The sequence below is a fragment of the Schistocerca piceifrons genome, chromosome X (assembly GCF_021461385.2).
Source record: "Schistocerca piceifrons isolate TAMUIC-IGC-003096 chromosome X, iqSchPice1.1, whole genome shotgun sequence".
NCBI classification, from domain to species: domain Eukaryota; kingdom Metazoa; phylum Arthropoda; class Insecta; order Orthoptera; family Acrididae; genus Schistocerca; species Schistocerca piceifrons.
Window position 1 is genome coordinate 216,070,487 of NC_060149.1, and position 18,136 is coordinate 216,088,622.

The 18,136-nt window shown below is 40.1% G+C and overlaps 1 protein-coding gene across 4 annotated transcripts in view; it reads left to right on the forward strand.

The window, feature by feature from the left end:
• The window catches only part of LOC124723171 (inner nuclear membrane protein Man1), a 349,300-nt gene that overhangs the window by 59,562 nt on the left and 271,602 nt on the right, over positions 1–18,136 (forward strand). For all 4 annotated transcript variants that reach the window (XR_007006525.1, XR_007006526.1, XM_047248368.1 and 1 more), the window contains exon 2: positions 11,445–11,526. Coding sequence is in view for 2 of the 4 variants with exons in the window: in XM_047248368.1 (XP_047104324.1) it covers positions 11,445–11,526 (82 nt within the window). In the remaining 2 variants the exon portion in view is untranslated. The remainder of the gene's footprint in view (positions 1–11,444; positions 11,527–18,136) is intronic.

Below are 18,136 nucleotides of genomic sequence, written 5' to 3' on the forward strand. Positions count from 1 at the left end.
GCAGCTGGTGTTCTGACCAAAAATGCGGGAGGGAGGGTTGGCAGATACGTGGGCTAGGCATGTGATGTATGGGTTTCAGGGGCAGGGGCAAACAGTGCACGATGAAATTGACAGAGAGAGGTGAATTGAGAGGGGTGATGGGATAGAGGAAGGGGAAAACATTGGGTAGAGAGTGTGGGAACAGTGGATTAACAGAGATTGATGATAGGATGGTTCCAGGAGCAAAGGAGTGTTGCAGTGATAACTCCCATCTGCATGGTTAAGAAAAAGCTGGTTGTGAAACTAAGGATCCAGATGGCCTGTGTCGTGAAGCAGCCATTGAAATTGAGAATGCAATGCCAGTCTGCATTGTGTTCTATTGGGTGGTCTATTTTGTTCTTGGCCACACTTTTGTGATGGCTGTTCATTCTGATGGACAGATGGTAGGTTGTCATACTGACAGAAAGCTGTGCAGTGGTTGCAGTATATTTGCTATATGACATGACTGCTTTCACAGGTTGCCTAGCCTCTGATGGGCTGGGATAAGCTTGTCACTGGTCTGGAATAGGAAGTGCTGGGTGGGTAGATTGGGCAGGTTTTGCGTCTGGGTCTTTTTCAGGGATTTGATCTCTGTGGTAAGGGATTGGGAGTGGGAATGGCATAGGGATGGACTAGGATGTTGTATATGTAGAGTGGGTGATGGAATACAACTTTAGGAGGGGTGGGCAGGATCTTGTGTAGAATGTCCCTCATTGCAGGGCATGGTGGTATATGAAGTCCTGGCAAAGGATAAGGGCTAGTTGTTTTAGTGCAGTGCAGTGTATGTGAGGGTATGGCATGGGAAATCTGTTTGTGGACTAGGTTTGAGGGGCACAAGGGGGGGGGGGGGGGTCGCAACTGCATGTGAAGGTCCAGATACTCTGTCTACTGGTGAGTGAACTATGTAGGAGGAATTTTTTGTTGTGTAAGGGATGAGAACTGTCAAAATCCTGGTAATGTTGGTGGTTAATCAGCTTCATATGGACAAAGATGTGGATGCTGCCATGAGAGAGGCAGAGATCTCCATCCAGAAAGGTGGTGCTTTGAGTTGAGGAGGACTAGGTGAAGCAGATGGGAGAGAGGTGTTAAGGTTATGAAGGAATGAGGATAGTGTGTCCTGTCCAGATCTTGAAGATATTATCAATGAACCTGAACCATACAAAATGTTTGTGATTTTGGGAGGACGGGAAGTTTTACTTTGCATGGTCCATACAAAAGTTAGCAATGTAGGGTACCATGCAGGTGCCCGGGTTTTTGCCAAAGATTTGTTTATATATCTTCTCCTCAAAGTGGTAATTAAGTGTCAGGATATAGTTGGTAAGGTGTATGGGCAATGAGCTACCTTCTCGTCAATATCATCATCATCATCATCATCATCATGCTCTGGACTCAGGCCCAACACACGATATCCTCATTCCTTCACAACCTCAACACTCTCCCATTCGCTTCACCTGGACCTCCTCAACTCACCCAACCCTAGTTGTCCTGACAAACTGTGTGTGTGTGTGTGTGTGTGTGTGTGTGTGTGTGTGTGTGTGTGAGATATATATATATATATATATATATATATATATATATATATATATATATATATATATATTTTAACATCACCAATTGTGTACTCTTCAATGATGAATTCTGTGTCAATTACCAAATTGGTTCCTGTGGCCTGATAGCTTGAATCAGTCGTAGTGGTTGGCTTTCAACAATAAATGTGATTACTGTTAACTTTTGAACTCCAATTTACAAAATCTGAATGAATGCCGTCCAAGTTGCCTCTTGTTGTTGATACTTTAACTTCCAATTATACTTGTTGATTGAGTGAACTTCAAAAATGTTCCTTACTATGATGAAATCACCAATAGAGTCTAGAGTTTGATATATTCTCTTAAAATTTGATAGGTGGCTTGACTCTCTTACCTCAGAAAAATAAAACAAGAAACTATGCAATACTTGACAGAGTTGTTGATGTCGTCATTATCACATCACAAGACCACTGCCACATTAAATGTCCATCCAGGGCATCATGGCACACAGTTTGTGAATCACTGATTAAAAAAATGTTAAATATAAAATCTGTTATAACACTTAAATACTTTTCTGGAAGTGAATGCTTTGAGTGTCATTTTGATTTGCACAATAATACAGTTTGAAGGCGTTCTCAGACTTGAAGGTGACTGATAATTGAAATGTCATATGTACATCTACTTCAGTGCAATTGGTGACCACCTCCATGACCTAGTGGTTAGCATTTCTGACCACTGATGAGCAGGGTAGCTGAGGGCCAGGGGTGGGACCAATGCAGGATGTGTGATTGGACCCTATCTCCAAATATAGCAATCTTGTTTAATTGTTATTTTGAAGAAGGTTTGACATGATTTAAATATTACATCATTTAGGGAATTTATGGATTCTTCCATTACTTCTTGGTAGAACAGTTCCATATTTACAGTTGAATAACAAGTACACAGTAGAACAGAAACAGGGAGCTTGTTATTCAACTTTAAATAATTTGGAGAATATTGGAGATACACACAAAATTCTCATTGAAATGAAATATCGAATAAATATAATTCCTTATTAGACACTAAACATATGTTCACAAGAGCAATGTATACTGTGGTACTATACATTGCCGTTAGCAATCTAGTTAGGTAACAGTTGTTCACAGCACAGTAGGTTGAACCACAGCATGCGCTAATAAACAAATGTGTATCATCAGTCCACTATCAATAGCACTAATGTAAGTCCAGTTGCATGTTGGGTGCAGTGTTATCATGTATTATGGAGCCCGTAAGCATTCAAGGAGATTATGCAGACTGCGAGATATCATTCCATTGTGTTTAGAAATAAGATGCACCTGAAGAAATCATCTGAACTGTTCTTACTCAGAGCAGACAGTTTTTACACAGTGATTCTTATTAATGTTTAAAAACCCCAAAGTGACGAAGATGACGCTGTGACAAATAGTATAATATAAGACACATAGGCCTGCAAATGTTGGGAAATACCCCAAAAGTGGATGACAATCATTGAATATGTGACGTCATCAGATTGTGTACCTTGCTGCATGTGCAGTGATTGGGCTTGTCAATCCTACATTTGCTGGCAGGGGCAGCACTACAGGTCGCTCCACTAGGCTACTCTGTTTTCAAACACCTTTTGTAAATGTGATCTGTTGTAAACATATGAAGTTATATTTTTTTCCTTGCTGTAACCAAACAAAAGCTGTTCTTATTTTGTTTCTTTCCTTTTGTCCTGTCTTCTACTTCTTTTTTTCCAAGCTTTATTTAGTAAAGAACACAAACGTCATTTACTGGTAGCAATGCAGTTCGGAAGCTGATACTTATTTACTTATGACACAATATGGTAGGTTTTTGTCTTACTATACTTTGCAGGTAACCAGCAGAGACTGCGAGACAGGTAAATTAAATAATGAATATTACCTCAATTGAAATACACAATTGTCTTATTGCTATGCGAAAAAAAAAACCTCCTGCCAGACATGAGACTCAAACTGTGAGCCCCATGTGCCAAAGTCGCACACATAGGCCTGGAGCCACACCGATGTGAATACTTGACTTGGATTGGGATGAACAGGTGTGACACTGATAGGCTTAACCGCTGCACATGCAATGAGGTATGTCATCTGGGGACGTTGCATTTTCAGCATCCGTCATCCAATTCTGGTGTATTTCCCAACATTTGTGACCCTGTGTGTCTTGTATAAATTACTTGTCTCATAGTCATCTACGTTGCTTCAGGGATTTTTAAATGTTCGTAAGAATCACCCTGTATATATGTGTATCAAAGTAATTATACCTAATTTTCTGATGTCATAGAGGATATAAACATAAACATTACTTATTAATAACAGTGTGTCTGCAAATGTTTAGGTTTTTTTAAATGTATATATAAAAAAGCCAGTGTTCATCACTCAGATTTTAGATGCTTTTGTTTCAGCTGTTATTCTTACCACAGAAACAATGAACAACTGGGGTTAGTTTGTTGTTATAAGTCAGAGAATATGAAATGTGAAATTTTTTTACTTACTTTTGGGTACTAAAATAGGTAACACAGTTTCCTTTGAAAGTGTGGAAATACTGGCTTTGTAATTACGGAATTGACACTGAAAGTTAAACTTCCTGCCCCTAGTATCTAATTTTTTTCAGTGTACATTTTCTGCATTCAGATTTCTGATTCCCATGCTCATTTTCAGTCATAATTGGAAAGATTGTGTAACTAAAAATTTAAATAACATTTATAAAAATATTTACTTGTAATAATTTTGTAGAAAGAAAACAGTATGTAGCATACTTGTGTGATGTGCCATTGCTAGAATTGTGTTCTAAATTTCACATGTTTTGTAATACAGTATGCAGTTTCCTTCATCCCAGTATGAGGTCAAAACTATGCACTACTGGACATTGCTTTATTATGAAAAATGTTTTATTTCATGCCATTTGTTACTTCGGAAAAGTAGAAATAGTTGTTAATATACACCTCTTATTATGTTCCGTTACAGTCAAAATCATTTGGAATTTAGTGAAACAAAAAAAGACACAATCGCACTTCCATGTATTGGAGGTTGAAAGAACAGTAATAAATATTGATTTGAAAAATAGTGAAGAAGACAGATATCAGGATCCCCAAGACCATCACAGATAGGGAACTGGATGAAAGCTCAGCCAAGACCTACATGGCAAGAGAGAGAACTGATAACTCTCTTGACAATGAATTATTGTTAAATGTGTGCCGTTAACTTTTATTTTTTTGTATTGATTTAATTTACTTTCATTTCACTTTAAAGCAGAAGACTAAATATTATACTGATTTGTGCATTGGTGAATGTATAGTGTCAGTAACACTGTGATATGGAGTGTTCTGTTCCTGCTTGTTCTCTGGCACATTTCAGTGAACAGACATCATTGTGCTCGCATTTAAACTGCAATGGGTCGTGCAGTGGGCATCATGTTATAACCTGTCAATAGCACTTTGTGGAACTTTTGTTCAGCTGATGTTTGAATTGCAGCATCAAAATTTAGTTGCCTTGCCAAATTGTATTCAGTTGCCAAGGTCCCAAATCTGTGTGACATTGTTGGTGCATACTTGATCTGAGACAATTTTTAACTGAAGCCAGAGGGGCAATGACCTTTCCGCTTCTGCTACAATGACTAGGACAGTGTAAAAGATGTGCATAGCTACATCTGCATTTGGAAAGAAGCTGGAAATTAAGCTTGTGAATCTCATTTAGAAGGTCTAATGGTTCCAAAGTAATGTATTCAGAGTTTGAAGTATGAATCATTTTCAAAGATTTAATTTCTTCTTCTATATATACATCATACTTCACAAGGCACGTAATGGTGTGTGATGGAGGGTACTTCTGGTACCACTAACTAATCCCACCTACCCTGTTCTATTTGTGAATGGTGCATGAGAAGAATGATTGTCAGCAAGCCTTTGTATTGGCTCTAATTTTTCAAATTTTCTCTTCGTGGTCATTGTGTGGGATGTATGTGGGAGGAAGTAACATGTTGTCAGAATTTTCCTGGAAAGTGCTCTCTTGCAGTGATGCACAATGCCGCTCTTGTAACGATTGGCACTGGAGTTTGTTGAGCATCTGTCTAATGCTCTTGCGCCAACTAAACAAACCTGTCATGAAACTTGCTGCTCTGTTGGATCTTCTCCCTCTCTTCTATCAGTCCTAACTCAAGAACCGGTTAAAAAAGTGTCTTGCAAGCCAATTCTTTCATGGATGAGTTACATATCCTTAAGATTCTTCCTATGAATCTATCTGGCATTTGATTTTCCCACTATTTGTCTTATGTGGTCATTCCACTTGAGGTTGCTTTGAATAGTTACTCCTAGATATTTGATGTTAGATACTGTTTCCAGCAGTTTCTCATAAATAGTGTAATTGTACAGTAGTGGCTTTCTTTTCCTATGTATACACAGTATGTTACATTCTTTATGTTCAGGGTCAACTGCCAAACCATGCACCATTCATCAATCCTCTGCACGCCATTCTGCAAATCGATACGGTCTTCTGGCATTGCTACTTTAAGTAGACAATTGTATCAGCTGCGAACAGTCTTGAAGAGCAACTGACGCTTTCTACTAGATCTTTTGTGTATGTTGTAAACAGTAACAGTTCTATCACACTTCTTTGGGGTACTCTGGGAATTACCTTCACATCTGTCGATTTTGTTCCATTAAGAGTGACATTTTGAGTTTTATCCCCAAGGAAGTCTTTAAGTCTAGTCACAAATCTGGTTTGATGCTTGATAAACTTTTTTTTTCATTAAACGGCAGTGTGGGAGTGTGTCAAATGCCTACCTGAAGTCAAGGAACGTGACATCAGCGTAGAGTACCATTGTCTACAGACCTATGGATCATGGATCTTTATTTGCAGCAATCCATGTTAATTTTTATATACAGGAGATTTTCATTCTCCAGAGACATCATAATTCTTGAGCATAAAACATGTTCCATAATTCTAGAACAGATTAAAGTCAACAATATAGATCCATAATTGTGGGCATCTGACCTGTGGCCATTCTTGAGAATGGGAATGGTCTGCACTTTTTACAGTCGCTAGGTACCATTCATTGCTCTAGCAATCCAAAACAAACTGCTGGTAAAAGGGGAGCAAGGTCCTCGCATTATCTTCGTTGATTCTTATCTCATTTTTTGTAGATTCTTATCTCTCTGTAGAGTCCTATCTCATCTGGTCCTTTCCACTACTAAGAAATTGTAGTTGCTTTTCTGTCCTGTGATTGGATGCCCGAGTATCTGCCATTTTGACATTTGTACGATGATTGAAAGGAAGGACTGTGATATTTCATGGTGGAAGAATTTTGGAAGGCCGAATTCAGTATTTTGGCCTTCTCTTTGTTATTTCTGTTTTGGTGGCAATATGGTCTCTGAGTGGATGAATAGATGATTTCGAACCACTTACTGATTTTGTGTAAGACCAAAACCGCTTAAGATTTTTACTCAGAGGAAGTGACAAAATTTTACTTTCAAAGTCATAGAACGCTTCCTTCATTGCGCTCATTACACTTATTTTCGCTTCATTTACCTTTTGTTTGTCAGCTAGATTTTGACTACTTGTGCATATGAGAGGAAGCTCTCTTTGTTTACGGAGCAGTTCTCTAACATTGCTGTTAAACCTCGGTGGGTGTTTCACATCCCTTAAGACTTTGCTAGGAACATACCTGTCTAAGGCATATGGAACAATGCTTTTGAATTTTTTTCATTTGCGCTGCACATCTTCGTCCTCATCACTGAATGTATGAATGTATGTGTAGTCACACATATACTGTGCAATTTATATCCTGTCATTCTTGCTGAGCAAAAAATCTTAATACCCTTTTTAATATTCCTTGTAAAACCTGTAATCATAGTTGCTAACACAGTCTTATCATCACTGATATCTTTCTCTACATTAATTGATTCAATAAGTTCAGGTCTGTTTGTTGGTAGGTGGTCTAAGACGTTACCTTCACGAGTTGGTTCTGTGTCTGCTCAGAGTAATTTTTCTGTGATACATTCTTCTAAATCTGTTGTGACATCATTATGGTATTCATTGATAAGTAACTTGCATGCCTCAGTAACCTGATTCAGTCATATCTGTTTATTTCCATAAAAACCCAGACGTTTCATCTAAATTCTTCTGTTTCTTAATTGGGTTTTCAAGGTAGACACTAGGCTGTTAATAATAAAAAAAAAGTATTTGTCACTTCATTCCTGGTTCCATCATGAAATGGTTTCCTCTACTTGGAGCGCACATCCAAAAATTGAGGATTGATATTAATTGCACTGGCAACTACATTAGATTCAGAGAGAATGGTGTCTCAAATTTCGCACAAATATTTTAAGTCATTTGATAAGCTCTCAAAGTGTCTTACTTCAACATCAGTGATATTATTTCGATCTTTTAATTATTTGCTTTTGTAGTCATTTGGTGTCAACAACTGCAGACAAATTTGATGCCATGATTAAACACTTGAAACAACATAATCCAAAACACCCTGTACCACAGAATGTGCTTCGGCTGACAGAGTTGACCTACTGAGAGTTCCAACAGCAATAGCAATCTTATCAAAGTGAACTGCAATTGGTTTACAGTGTCAACCCAAACACGCCACTGGATATCAGACGTGGTACATGAAGAACATCTAACACACTGTTTTAGAAGGAACTGAATCGCTCCAAAAACAGTATCTGCTTTGTGACAACTCACAGAATGTAGTCCACATGAGGCTATGCCAAGCACTCAGAGAAAATTTTGCAATAGGATTCCACTGAAGGAAATGGGTCTGACCTTCTTTGAGACCCTGTCATGCTACATCTGTTGTTATAATCTTGTTTGTATCGATCACTGGTGGGAATTAAGTATTTCACAAATATTGATCAAATAAAATGTGCAATAGCAACTCCTGGTATCTGATTACAATCTACAAATTCTATTTATTTCATATTTATCAATTTCCTTATTGAAGTAAATATAAGGCAGGATGAATGTCATCTGTTTGGCATGATTTGACTCAGGAGTTGCATCAACAGTAATTGAATAATGCTTCTCATTTTCTCTTTGTTCCAAGACGGCACTCCTGCTGTGACAAGGGTAACTAGAAATGAACTCAATCTGAGTATCATTTGTGGCAAATATTGCACTTGTAAATGCTTTCCAGTTTCTTGTCCCTCTCTGACCTTGGTAATGTGTTTTGCAAGAACTGAACCACAGTGTCTCAAAAGCTCTTACATTCTGAGGCAATTTCCATTATTTGGCTACCAAAAATTTCTGAGATGAACCTCTGCATGCTAGTAATTAATGTCAGATCAAGTTACACAAGAGTTCCAATGTAAGTTGGCTCTTTTACAGATGAACAAAAGAACAATAATACCCCTTTGCTTCCGAGCATCAGCATGGCCAGTGTACCTCCTTTCTGCCATTTCATTTCTTCACTTTTATGATTCTTCCAGGACAACTATATAGAAATAGATATCTTTATTTTGCATGTAATCTTGAATGCAAAATATTTTCTTATATTTTGTGTAAAATCATCTTGTAATGGAATCAGAATATTGTGCATTCTAAATTAAACATGAAATAGAATAGTAAGCAGGTAGCATGTAAGAATTGTAAAAGTGAAGAACTAAAGTGGAAAGCAAGGACTAGATAAGGTATGCTGATGCTGGAGTAGTGTTATTTTATTTATTATGATTCAAAATTTATTTTACAAAAGCAATCTGATATTTGCCAACTGAGCACCATAGGGTTTGAAATCCTTGTGCCTGGGCCGAAGGACTTTGCCATCCCCTGCCCCCCACTCAACTCGTTGGGGCTGCCGATGAGTCAATATCCACCTCATATATTCGTATATAGAGAGGAAAGTATAATGTAATTTTTCAGAGCCAGTGGCTCCTTCTTCTGGCAGAAGAGTTAAAGGGAAAAAAAATTGGGATGAAGGGAAATGACTGGAGAGGTTTAGGAAAAAGGGGTACAGTTCGGAAAAGTCACACAGAACTCCGGGTCAGGGGAGACTTACCAGACGGGATGAGAAAGCAGGAGGGGAAAGTGCTTTAGACAAGAGGTTGATAACACTGTACTGTTGTGACTGGTTCTTGTGATTATGAGTTGTTACTGGTCTGGGAGGCAATGGTGAAGGTTGTGGGATGTTAAGGAGGTTGGCCAAGCTTGGTTTGTGGGAGAGGAGTGGTGGTTGATGGTGTGGCTGTTTGGAGAGCTGCAGAGGGGCAGGAAGGGAAACACCACTGTTGAGCTAGTTTAGGAGAAACTGGGATAGTTTTTGGGCTGAAGTCTGGCATGTTGTTGCGGTGTGAAGGTGGCTTGGCAGATGATACTATCCAAGGAAGCAAGAGAGGCAGATAACTGCAGAATTTTGTGGAAAGAGAGAGATCCGGTGGAGTGGAAATTGGCAGATGAGGGCTATAGGTCACAGATGACTCGGGTTAGTGCAAGAGATTGCTGTATTTGAAACTCTAAAAGAGCCTGGTGTAGAGTAGGATTTCATCCAGAGACAGGGACTTTGTGTTGGGCCTTTGGGAGTAACTCCAAGGGACAAGCAGGTCTCAAGAAACAGAATGTCGGACCTTATTTTTGATAGTGCAGAAGCATGTTTTGAAAAAGAGCAGATGTATTATGTGATGGGATTCATCACGGCAAGAGAGGAAAGTTTGGAGTGTTAGAAATGGTGGGAGTGGCAAAAATGAGAGGAAGAGGATGAAAATAGATAGAAAAATGGAAGAAAAGATGGGAAAAAATTTGGAAAAATCAGGAGGATTTTTACGAAAGTTGTGAGAAAAGATAATGGCTAACAAGAGAGAGTGAGCGGGTGAGAAGAGTGGTCTATATGACACAAAAAAAAAATTGGAAAAGAAAGAAATCTGTAGGGAACGTCATGAAAGGAAACAAAATTTTCAAAACTGGGCAAATAGAAAGAGAAAGTCATAAGAGAAAATGTAAACTACTTTGCTTGGCAGATAAAATAATGTACGAGATAGCAGTAAAAGTCGACCAGAGCAGTTTGATGAAAAACAAACGCTCAAAAACGTGAAAGAATTGGCGTATAAACAAGGTAAGTGGAGGTTGGGAAAGAAAGTAGCTGTCAAATTTGCAAATAAATTGGCAAAAGATGATCGAGAGAAGGCCCTGGAGTATAGTGAACTGTAAACAAATTGTTTTCTGCAAATTTACAAATAACAATGGGCCCATTTATGTGCATGGAAATCACTACTAGAAAAGATGTAGGGGCAAAGTGTTGATTAATCTGGGTGGTACAGATTAATAAATGATCGGACTACTAGCACATAAGGTAGAAAACAGATGACAACAAAGACTGACACGAGGGTTACGTAAGAAGGAATGGTGGCCACATGGGCTAATATAACAATCAAAATAACCAATTTTTGACAATATAAGGTAACTGGATTGATAAAAAAAATCTACTCATAAGTGGCGGCAAAAAAGTTTAATTTATGCAAGCTTTCGGAGCCAGTGGCTCCTTCTGACAGGAGAGTTGGAGGGGAGGGAAGAGGGGTGAAGGAAAATGACTGAAGAGGTTTAGGGAAAGGGGTACAGTTTGGAAAAGTCACCCAGAACCTCGGGTCAGGGGAGACTCACTAAATGGGATGAAATGGTAAGTGTCCCCTGACCCAGGCAGCTGTTCTAAATATGTAAAATTTTTAGATATTTTTCTCCAGTTGTAACCCTTCATCATACACAAGAAACAAAAAAATATATATATAATCATTTCAATAATTACAGTCAATGAAAACTGTTATTTTAAAATGAAATGTGCAGAACAAAAATGTAAATGCATGTCCATTTTTATATTATAGAAATGTATATAGAATAAGTCTATTTTCATTGCTTCAAGAAAAGTGTTTTTTGTTTCTAGGTTCTCTGATGTCAGGCTTTTCAAGGCGTTCTCGTGTGTCAGACAGCCGTATAGAAAACAATGGGTATATTCCACAACCCAGGTAGCATGGAATTTATTTCTCTTTCATAGTATTTAATACTGCAATTAGCAACTCGTTAGCTTTTACATGTTTATAGAATCTTAATTGACAGCCAAAGCTGCAGTGTTAGATACTATGTCCACAACCAGTTTCGACCACCTAAGGTCAGCATCAGGCACAAGCAGTTTTAGTGTTTGTGCCTTATAACCGTGATGTATACTTAACCTGCTAGTTATCGAAGATCACTATGTTGAGTTTGACAGATCATTGTGAAAATATTGTGTGTCAGATTTGAACAGGCATGGGTGTAATGGTTGTAATAACGAATGCTGAGAAATTGAAACTGTTTTAACCTGCTGGTGATTTTACATGTTTTAATCTGGTTGCAATTATTTCACATAGCAGCTGTGTCTAAGTAATATTCAATAAGTAACTTATACTTAAATTTATCTATGTTATGTGGAACTCTTTGAGGTCTGCAACTGTGTTGTATATTTTTAAAATAATTTTGACTGCTTCAATCACTTTTTACCAATGTTTATTAGGGTGAAACGTTTCAGCAGTATGCTGCCTTTGTCATCAGGTGCATTGCAGTTAGATGTATACACATTAACCTGAAGTAAGATGTACACATAGCAAACAATCCTCTTCATACTTCAGATTAACGTAATGTCATGTACAGTCTTAGAAAAAACATGGCTGCCAGCCTGCTGCTGCAGAAACTAACACCTCGTCCTACGTGAGTGGTCTGATGCGAATGTGGTGCAGTGTGGGACCATCCAAGTAGATGAGCGATTTAGTGCGAAGCGATTGCACTGTCCTATGTGCACAGCCCAGCCATGTGGTGACAGATTCCAATACACAAGAAAAATGAGTTTTCTGATTTTCCTGCTTCAAAAAATACTTCATGTTAATAAAATAAAGCTACATCAACTTCTGAAGTTAGTTTATCGGTAGAGATCTTCTGTTCCTTTAAAAAATTAGAATCTGTTCCTTTAAAAAATTAAAAACCACATATTTTTGCTTTTTGTGTTTTCTTCGCCATTTTATACTTCTTATTCAATTCTGAGGAAACTAATTAGCACACAGAATTGATTTTCTTCATATCATATAATTTGAAATCACAGTCAGGTGATGAAGTGTGTGTTTTTTTTTTCAATTTTGGTCATAGTTATTGTGATACTTAATTTCTAAGTAGGCTATTGGATAAAATTTCAAGGGTTTACAGTGCATATTAAATGCAGCTAACATATCAAAGTTGTTTTTAAAGCTGGAACCGAAGTCATCTCTCACTATATTATGGAGAAAATGGAAGTTGAAGTATTTTACTTCAGTTTGTTGGTACCAGGCACACTGCCTTAGCAGCTCAGTCATGAGCAGTTTGTGGAAGTAGGCACGTTATTCCACTGTCAGCACCCCCACCCAGGTAGCACAGTACATTCATTACGGACATTTTTAATGGAAAACTTGTATCTTACAGATGGAATACTGAAGAAACATTGTCAATGATAAAGCAATGAAACTAATAGTTCATATTTTCAAAAGAATATTCATGGAGAACTTAATTATTTATATGAAGAATTGAAATATCAGCCTTTGCTATTGAAGTACGCTCAAACGTTACCTACAACATTTGATTACATCATGGATGCTATAAAACCTGTTCTGCAATTGAATGCAGTCAATACAGTTCCACCAACTCACATTTTCACTGTATTTGGAGTATTGATGGGAAACACATTTGTATTAAAAGAGATTCCACGTACTACAAATCCTTCTTTTCGATTGGATTAGTAGCTGTCACTGATGAAAATTATAGGTTTGTTATGGTGAATGTAGGCTCTGACAGCAAAGGTAGTGACACAGGTATTTCTGACATACAGTAGAAGTAGGGTGACTAAAAGTACCCAAAGAAGAATTTTTGCCCAGATCTTCTACCAAGTGTTCATATGTTGTATAGGGGATACAGCATTTCCTCTAAAATAATACTTAATGAATTTAAAGAGGCCTTTTCCAGAAAGGACAATGACTATAGGTGATGCTAAAGACAGTGACTGATGATCTTGGGCAAGAATGGTGGTAAAATATTCTTTTGGATGATACAGGGTGATTCTGTAATGATGCTACAAATTCAAGGACAGTGGAAAAGGATAACTGTATCAATGTGAGATGAGGGACCCAGATCTGAAAATGACAGAGTTGAAAGTTATAAGCGAAAATGATTCTGATACCTCTGACAGTGGGCTGCTTCTACTGCAAAGATCTCCAAATTTTGGGAGGAGGTAGTAAGGATTGGAAAAAAGGTCCAGTAAACATTGGGTCTAAAATGTGTATCTTAAGATATAAGAGCACCTGTTTACTAGTAGCAAAATGGACATTTTTTTTCTTGTTTTGGTCCTCATTATCTACTGCCAAAATATGGAAAGCAAAGAGCTTGCAACAGAAATCTAGTGCCAAACTGTACATACAAACCAGTAGTGCTGAGGAAAATAGCTGCCATCACCAGATGGCATAGGCAACCAGTACAGTGCATAAATGACTGTTGAAAAAAGTAACAAACAAACAGATCATATACTGAACATAGATTATCTACTATACAATTTGAAAACCATGGAGGAACCATGTGGGCATAGTATTAAAAAAAAAAAAAAAGTGTGTTGCAAAGACTAACAATAAATAAAAAGTACATGGATTTCATGTGGACTGTTGGCTGCTACAGTTACTAAACATACAGCAGGTATCAATATCATGTAAATTATAACAACATGCAAGATATAAAATATGTAAATAAGGAAGTGTCTGGTCAGCAGCACATGGTTGACGATATAAAGTCAGTTCGTAGTAAGAATATTTCTGTTACTGATAAATAAGATATATGTACAGTATTTAACAATCATTTTCTGAGGATTGCTGATGAATTAAATAAAAATTTAGTTTCTACAGGGGAACTTGTTATAATGTCAAGTTTAACAAATATATTTCAAGGACGACACAATACATGTAAGTCACAGATCAAGTAAACAAAGTAAGACGTGTGTACACTGTAACAGTTAAATCAGCCTGAGTCCAAGTCTAGCGGCCGCTGACTGGCTGGCAGCTTAGTTGGCACGGCTGCTGCATGGCTGGCAGACAGCGCCACATGTGGAGGACGTGTGTAACTGCGCGGCAGCACTTTGAAAGATTGGCAAGTCACAACACTTTTCCCCCCTTTGAATTTTTTGAACTGGTCTTGATGGAGGTGACCTGTAGATTGCTAACGTCCATAGCTGTTGTTTGACTGGCCGTAAAGTCTCGAGGAGGAGGCTTCCCGTACGGACGGAAGTGTCCCAGATGATAACGGGTCGAGCTGACAGGAGACGTGGGGGTCGAATCTGCTGGGGCTCCGTGCACCAATCTGCCCGTTGCAGCAAGTCCGGTTGTTATAACAGGAGACATGGGCGATGTGTTGCCGTCCGTAGGAGGAGGAGGCGAGTAGAGTTGCTCCGACAGATGATGGTCATCTGGTTCCTGCATGGGCACGTCTCCTGGTGGTGTCAGTTCTTGTGCTGGCACCGAGATGATGGTGAGAGGACTGCGTTGTGAGTAATGAGAGATTCCAAGACCCTGAGCGTCAGGTAGAGCCAAAGGTGGTGTAGCGGCATTCTGAACAGGCATTGCCGGCACACGAGGCCGAAGCTGGTCCAAATGATGCACTGCAACACTCGTGTCCATCTGGATTTCATACAGGCGTCAGCCACGGTGTCGTAAGATGCAGACAGGACTCCATTTTGACTGCCTGCCATATCCCTGTACCCATACAAGGTCGCCGGCGGTGAACCGGCCAAGCGAAGGCACCCACGGCTGTGAGGTGGAAGGTCGCAGAAGATGAAGTAGCATGTGGGGCTGTCGGCCATGTAAGAGCTCAGCCCGGCTGTGGTCGCCCATGGGGGTGAAACGGTAAGAAGCCAGAAATTGGAGAAGCGCATCATCAGCAGAAGAAATCGGGAGTTTCCTCATCTGAGCCTTAAATGTGCGGACTAGTCGTTCAGCCTCACCATTTGACTGTGGATGGAACGGAGGGACCGTGACATGCATGACGCCGTGATGGGCACAAAAATCCACAAAATCAGAAGAGGCAAATTGCGGACCATTATCAGTAACAAGAGTAGAGGGAAGGCCTTCCAAAGAGAAAATGCGAGCTAGAGCATTGGTGGTTGCCGCGGTGGTAGGCGATGTGCAACGGACAATGAAGGGAAAGTTAGAGTAGGCGTCAAAAACGAGAAGCCAATAAGTAGCAAAAAAAGGTTCTGTGAAGTCAGCATGAATACACTCCCAGGGCTTCTCAGGCGAAGGCCACGGTGACAGATGACATCGGGGCAGCGGTCTGTGACGCACAAGGGCCGCAGGCAGCGACCATGTGTGCGATTTCAGATTTGATGCTGGGTCAGTACACATGACGGCATGCCAGAGATTTTGTGCGAGAGACACCCTAGTGCCCTTGGTGAAGGAGGCGCAAGACCGGAGCACGCAAAGACGCAGGTACCACAACACGCGGCGAAGCACTTTTGGTGGAAAAGAGGATAACACCATCCCTAGCCTTGAGGCAGTAACGCAAAGCATAGTAGTTCCGCAACGGATCAGAAGTCTTGGCGGACGGACAATCTGGACAACCCTTCTGAATACAGTGTAAAACCCGGGAGAGGGTAGGATCAGAACCCGCAGCAGCTGCCAGCCAGTCCCCAGTGATGAGGAACCCGTCCACAACCTGCTGCTCGGCAACATCCAGGTGGAAACACAAAAGTTCATCCCTATCGAATGCCGGATCAGGACCCATGGGAAGGCGAGACAGTGCATCAGCATTCGCATGTTGAGCCGTCGGCCGGAACTGAATCTCATAATTGAAACGAGACAAGTAAAGAGCCCAATGCTGGAGGCGGTGTGCAGCTTTGTCAGGAAGCGACATGGATGGATGAAACAAGGAAACAAGTGGTTTGTGGTCCGTAACAAGATGAAATTTGGATCCATAGAGAAAAACACCAAACTTATGAAGAGTATAAATAATGGCCAAAGCTTCTTTTTCAATTTGAGAATATTTTCATCGGGCATCCGTGAGCGTTTTGGAGGCATAAGCAATGGGTTGTTCAGAACCGTCAGAAAAATGATGCGCAAGGACTGCACCAACCCCATATTGAAAGGCATCCGTGGCAAGAACAAGATGTTGGCCAGGTCGATAAGTAGCCAGGCATGGGGCCTGTTTCAGCATAGTCTTCAATTTCTGGAAAGCCGCATCGCATGACGCGGACCAGTGACAGGGCACGTTTTTATGCAACAGGCGATGCAACGGCTGAGCCACAGAAGCCGCATATGGTAAAAACCTGTGATAGTATGCTATTTTCCCCAAGAAGGCCTGCAGTTCCTTAACAGATGTAGGGCGAGGAAAGGCGTCGATCGCAGCGACAGTTTGCTGAAGCGGACGAATACCATTCTGAGAGAGTTGTAACCCCAAGTACATGATAAATGCCTGAAAAAATTTTGATTTCTGAAGATTACACTTAAGACCGGCAGTCTGTAAGACATGAAAAAGTGTGCGGAGATTCTGAAGATGTTCTTCAGTGGTGGAACCAGTGACAACAATGTCGTCCGTGTAATTTATAGGCCCAGGGACAGGGAACAATAATTGTTCCAAGAATCGCTGAAAGAGAGCAGGAGCACTGACAACCCCGAAAGGCAATCGTTGGTGTTGACAGAGACCGAAAGGCGTGTTAAGGACCAGGAACTGCCGGGAAGCAGCGTCGAGAGGAAATTGATGATAAGCTTCTGACAGGTCAAGTTTAGAAAAATACTAGCCTCCAGCAAGTTTAGTGAAGAAGTCTTCAGGTCGGGGCATAGGGTAAGTGTCGATGAGGCATTTAGCTTTTACAGTGACTTTGAAATCGCCACAGAGACGAATATCACCGTTGGGCTTAGCAATGACAACAACAGGAGAGGACCACTCACTGGAAGTGACAGGAAGCAAGGCCCCCGAAGCAGTGAGACGATCCAGCTCCCGTTTGACCCGATCATGAAGGGCCACAGGAATGGGCCGGGCCCGGAAAAACTTAGGCTGAGCAGTGGGTTTGAGCGTGATATGAGCTTCAAAGTCATTTGCACGGCCTAACCCAAGAGAAAAAAGGGACGAAAATGTCGTTGACAAGGAATCCAATTGAGCATAAGGAATAGCATCAGAGACAATATTGACGAAGTCGTCTATGGAGAACCCAAAAATGCGAAAGGCATCGAAACCAAAAAGATTCTCCGTGTTACTATGGTCAACCACAAATATGGGAACAGTGCGAACAACGGATTTGTAAGATACCTCAGCATTAAATTGTCCCAAGAGAGAAATCTTTTGTTTATTGTACATCCGTAATTGCCTAGTGACAGGTGATAGGGTTGGAGAACCCAACTGAAGATACGTCTGAGAATTGATGATAGTGACAGCAGAACCAGTATCCACCTGCATGCCAACATCCCGACCAAGGATTTGGACAGTGAGGAATAACTTCCCTGAAAGACAACACTAAAGCAGAATCAGCGTCATGTTCATGAACATCAGGTATGCAGTCGGATTTGCAAACGGATGACACATGACCCTTCTTTTTGCATTTGTAAC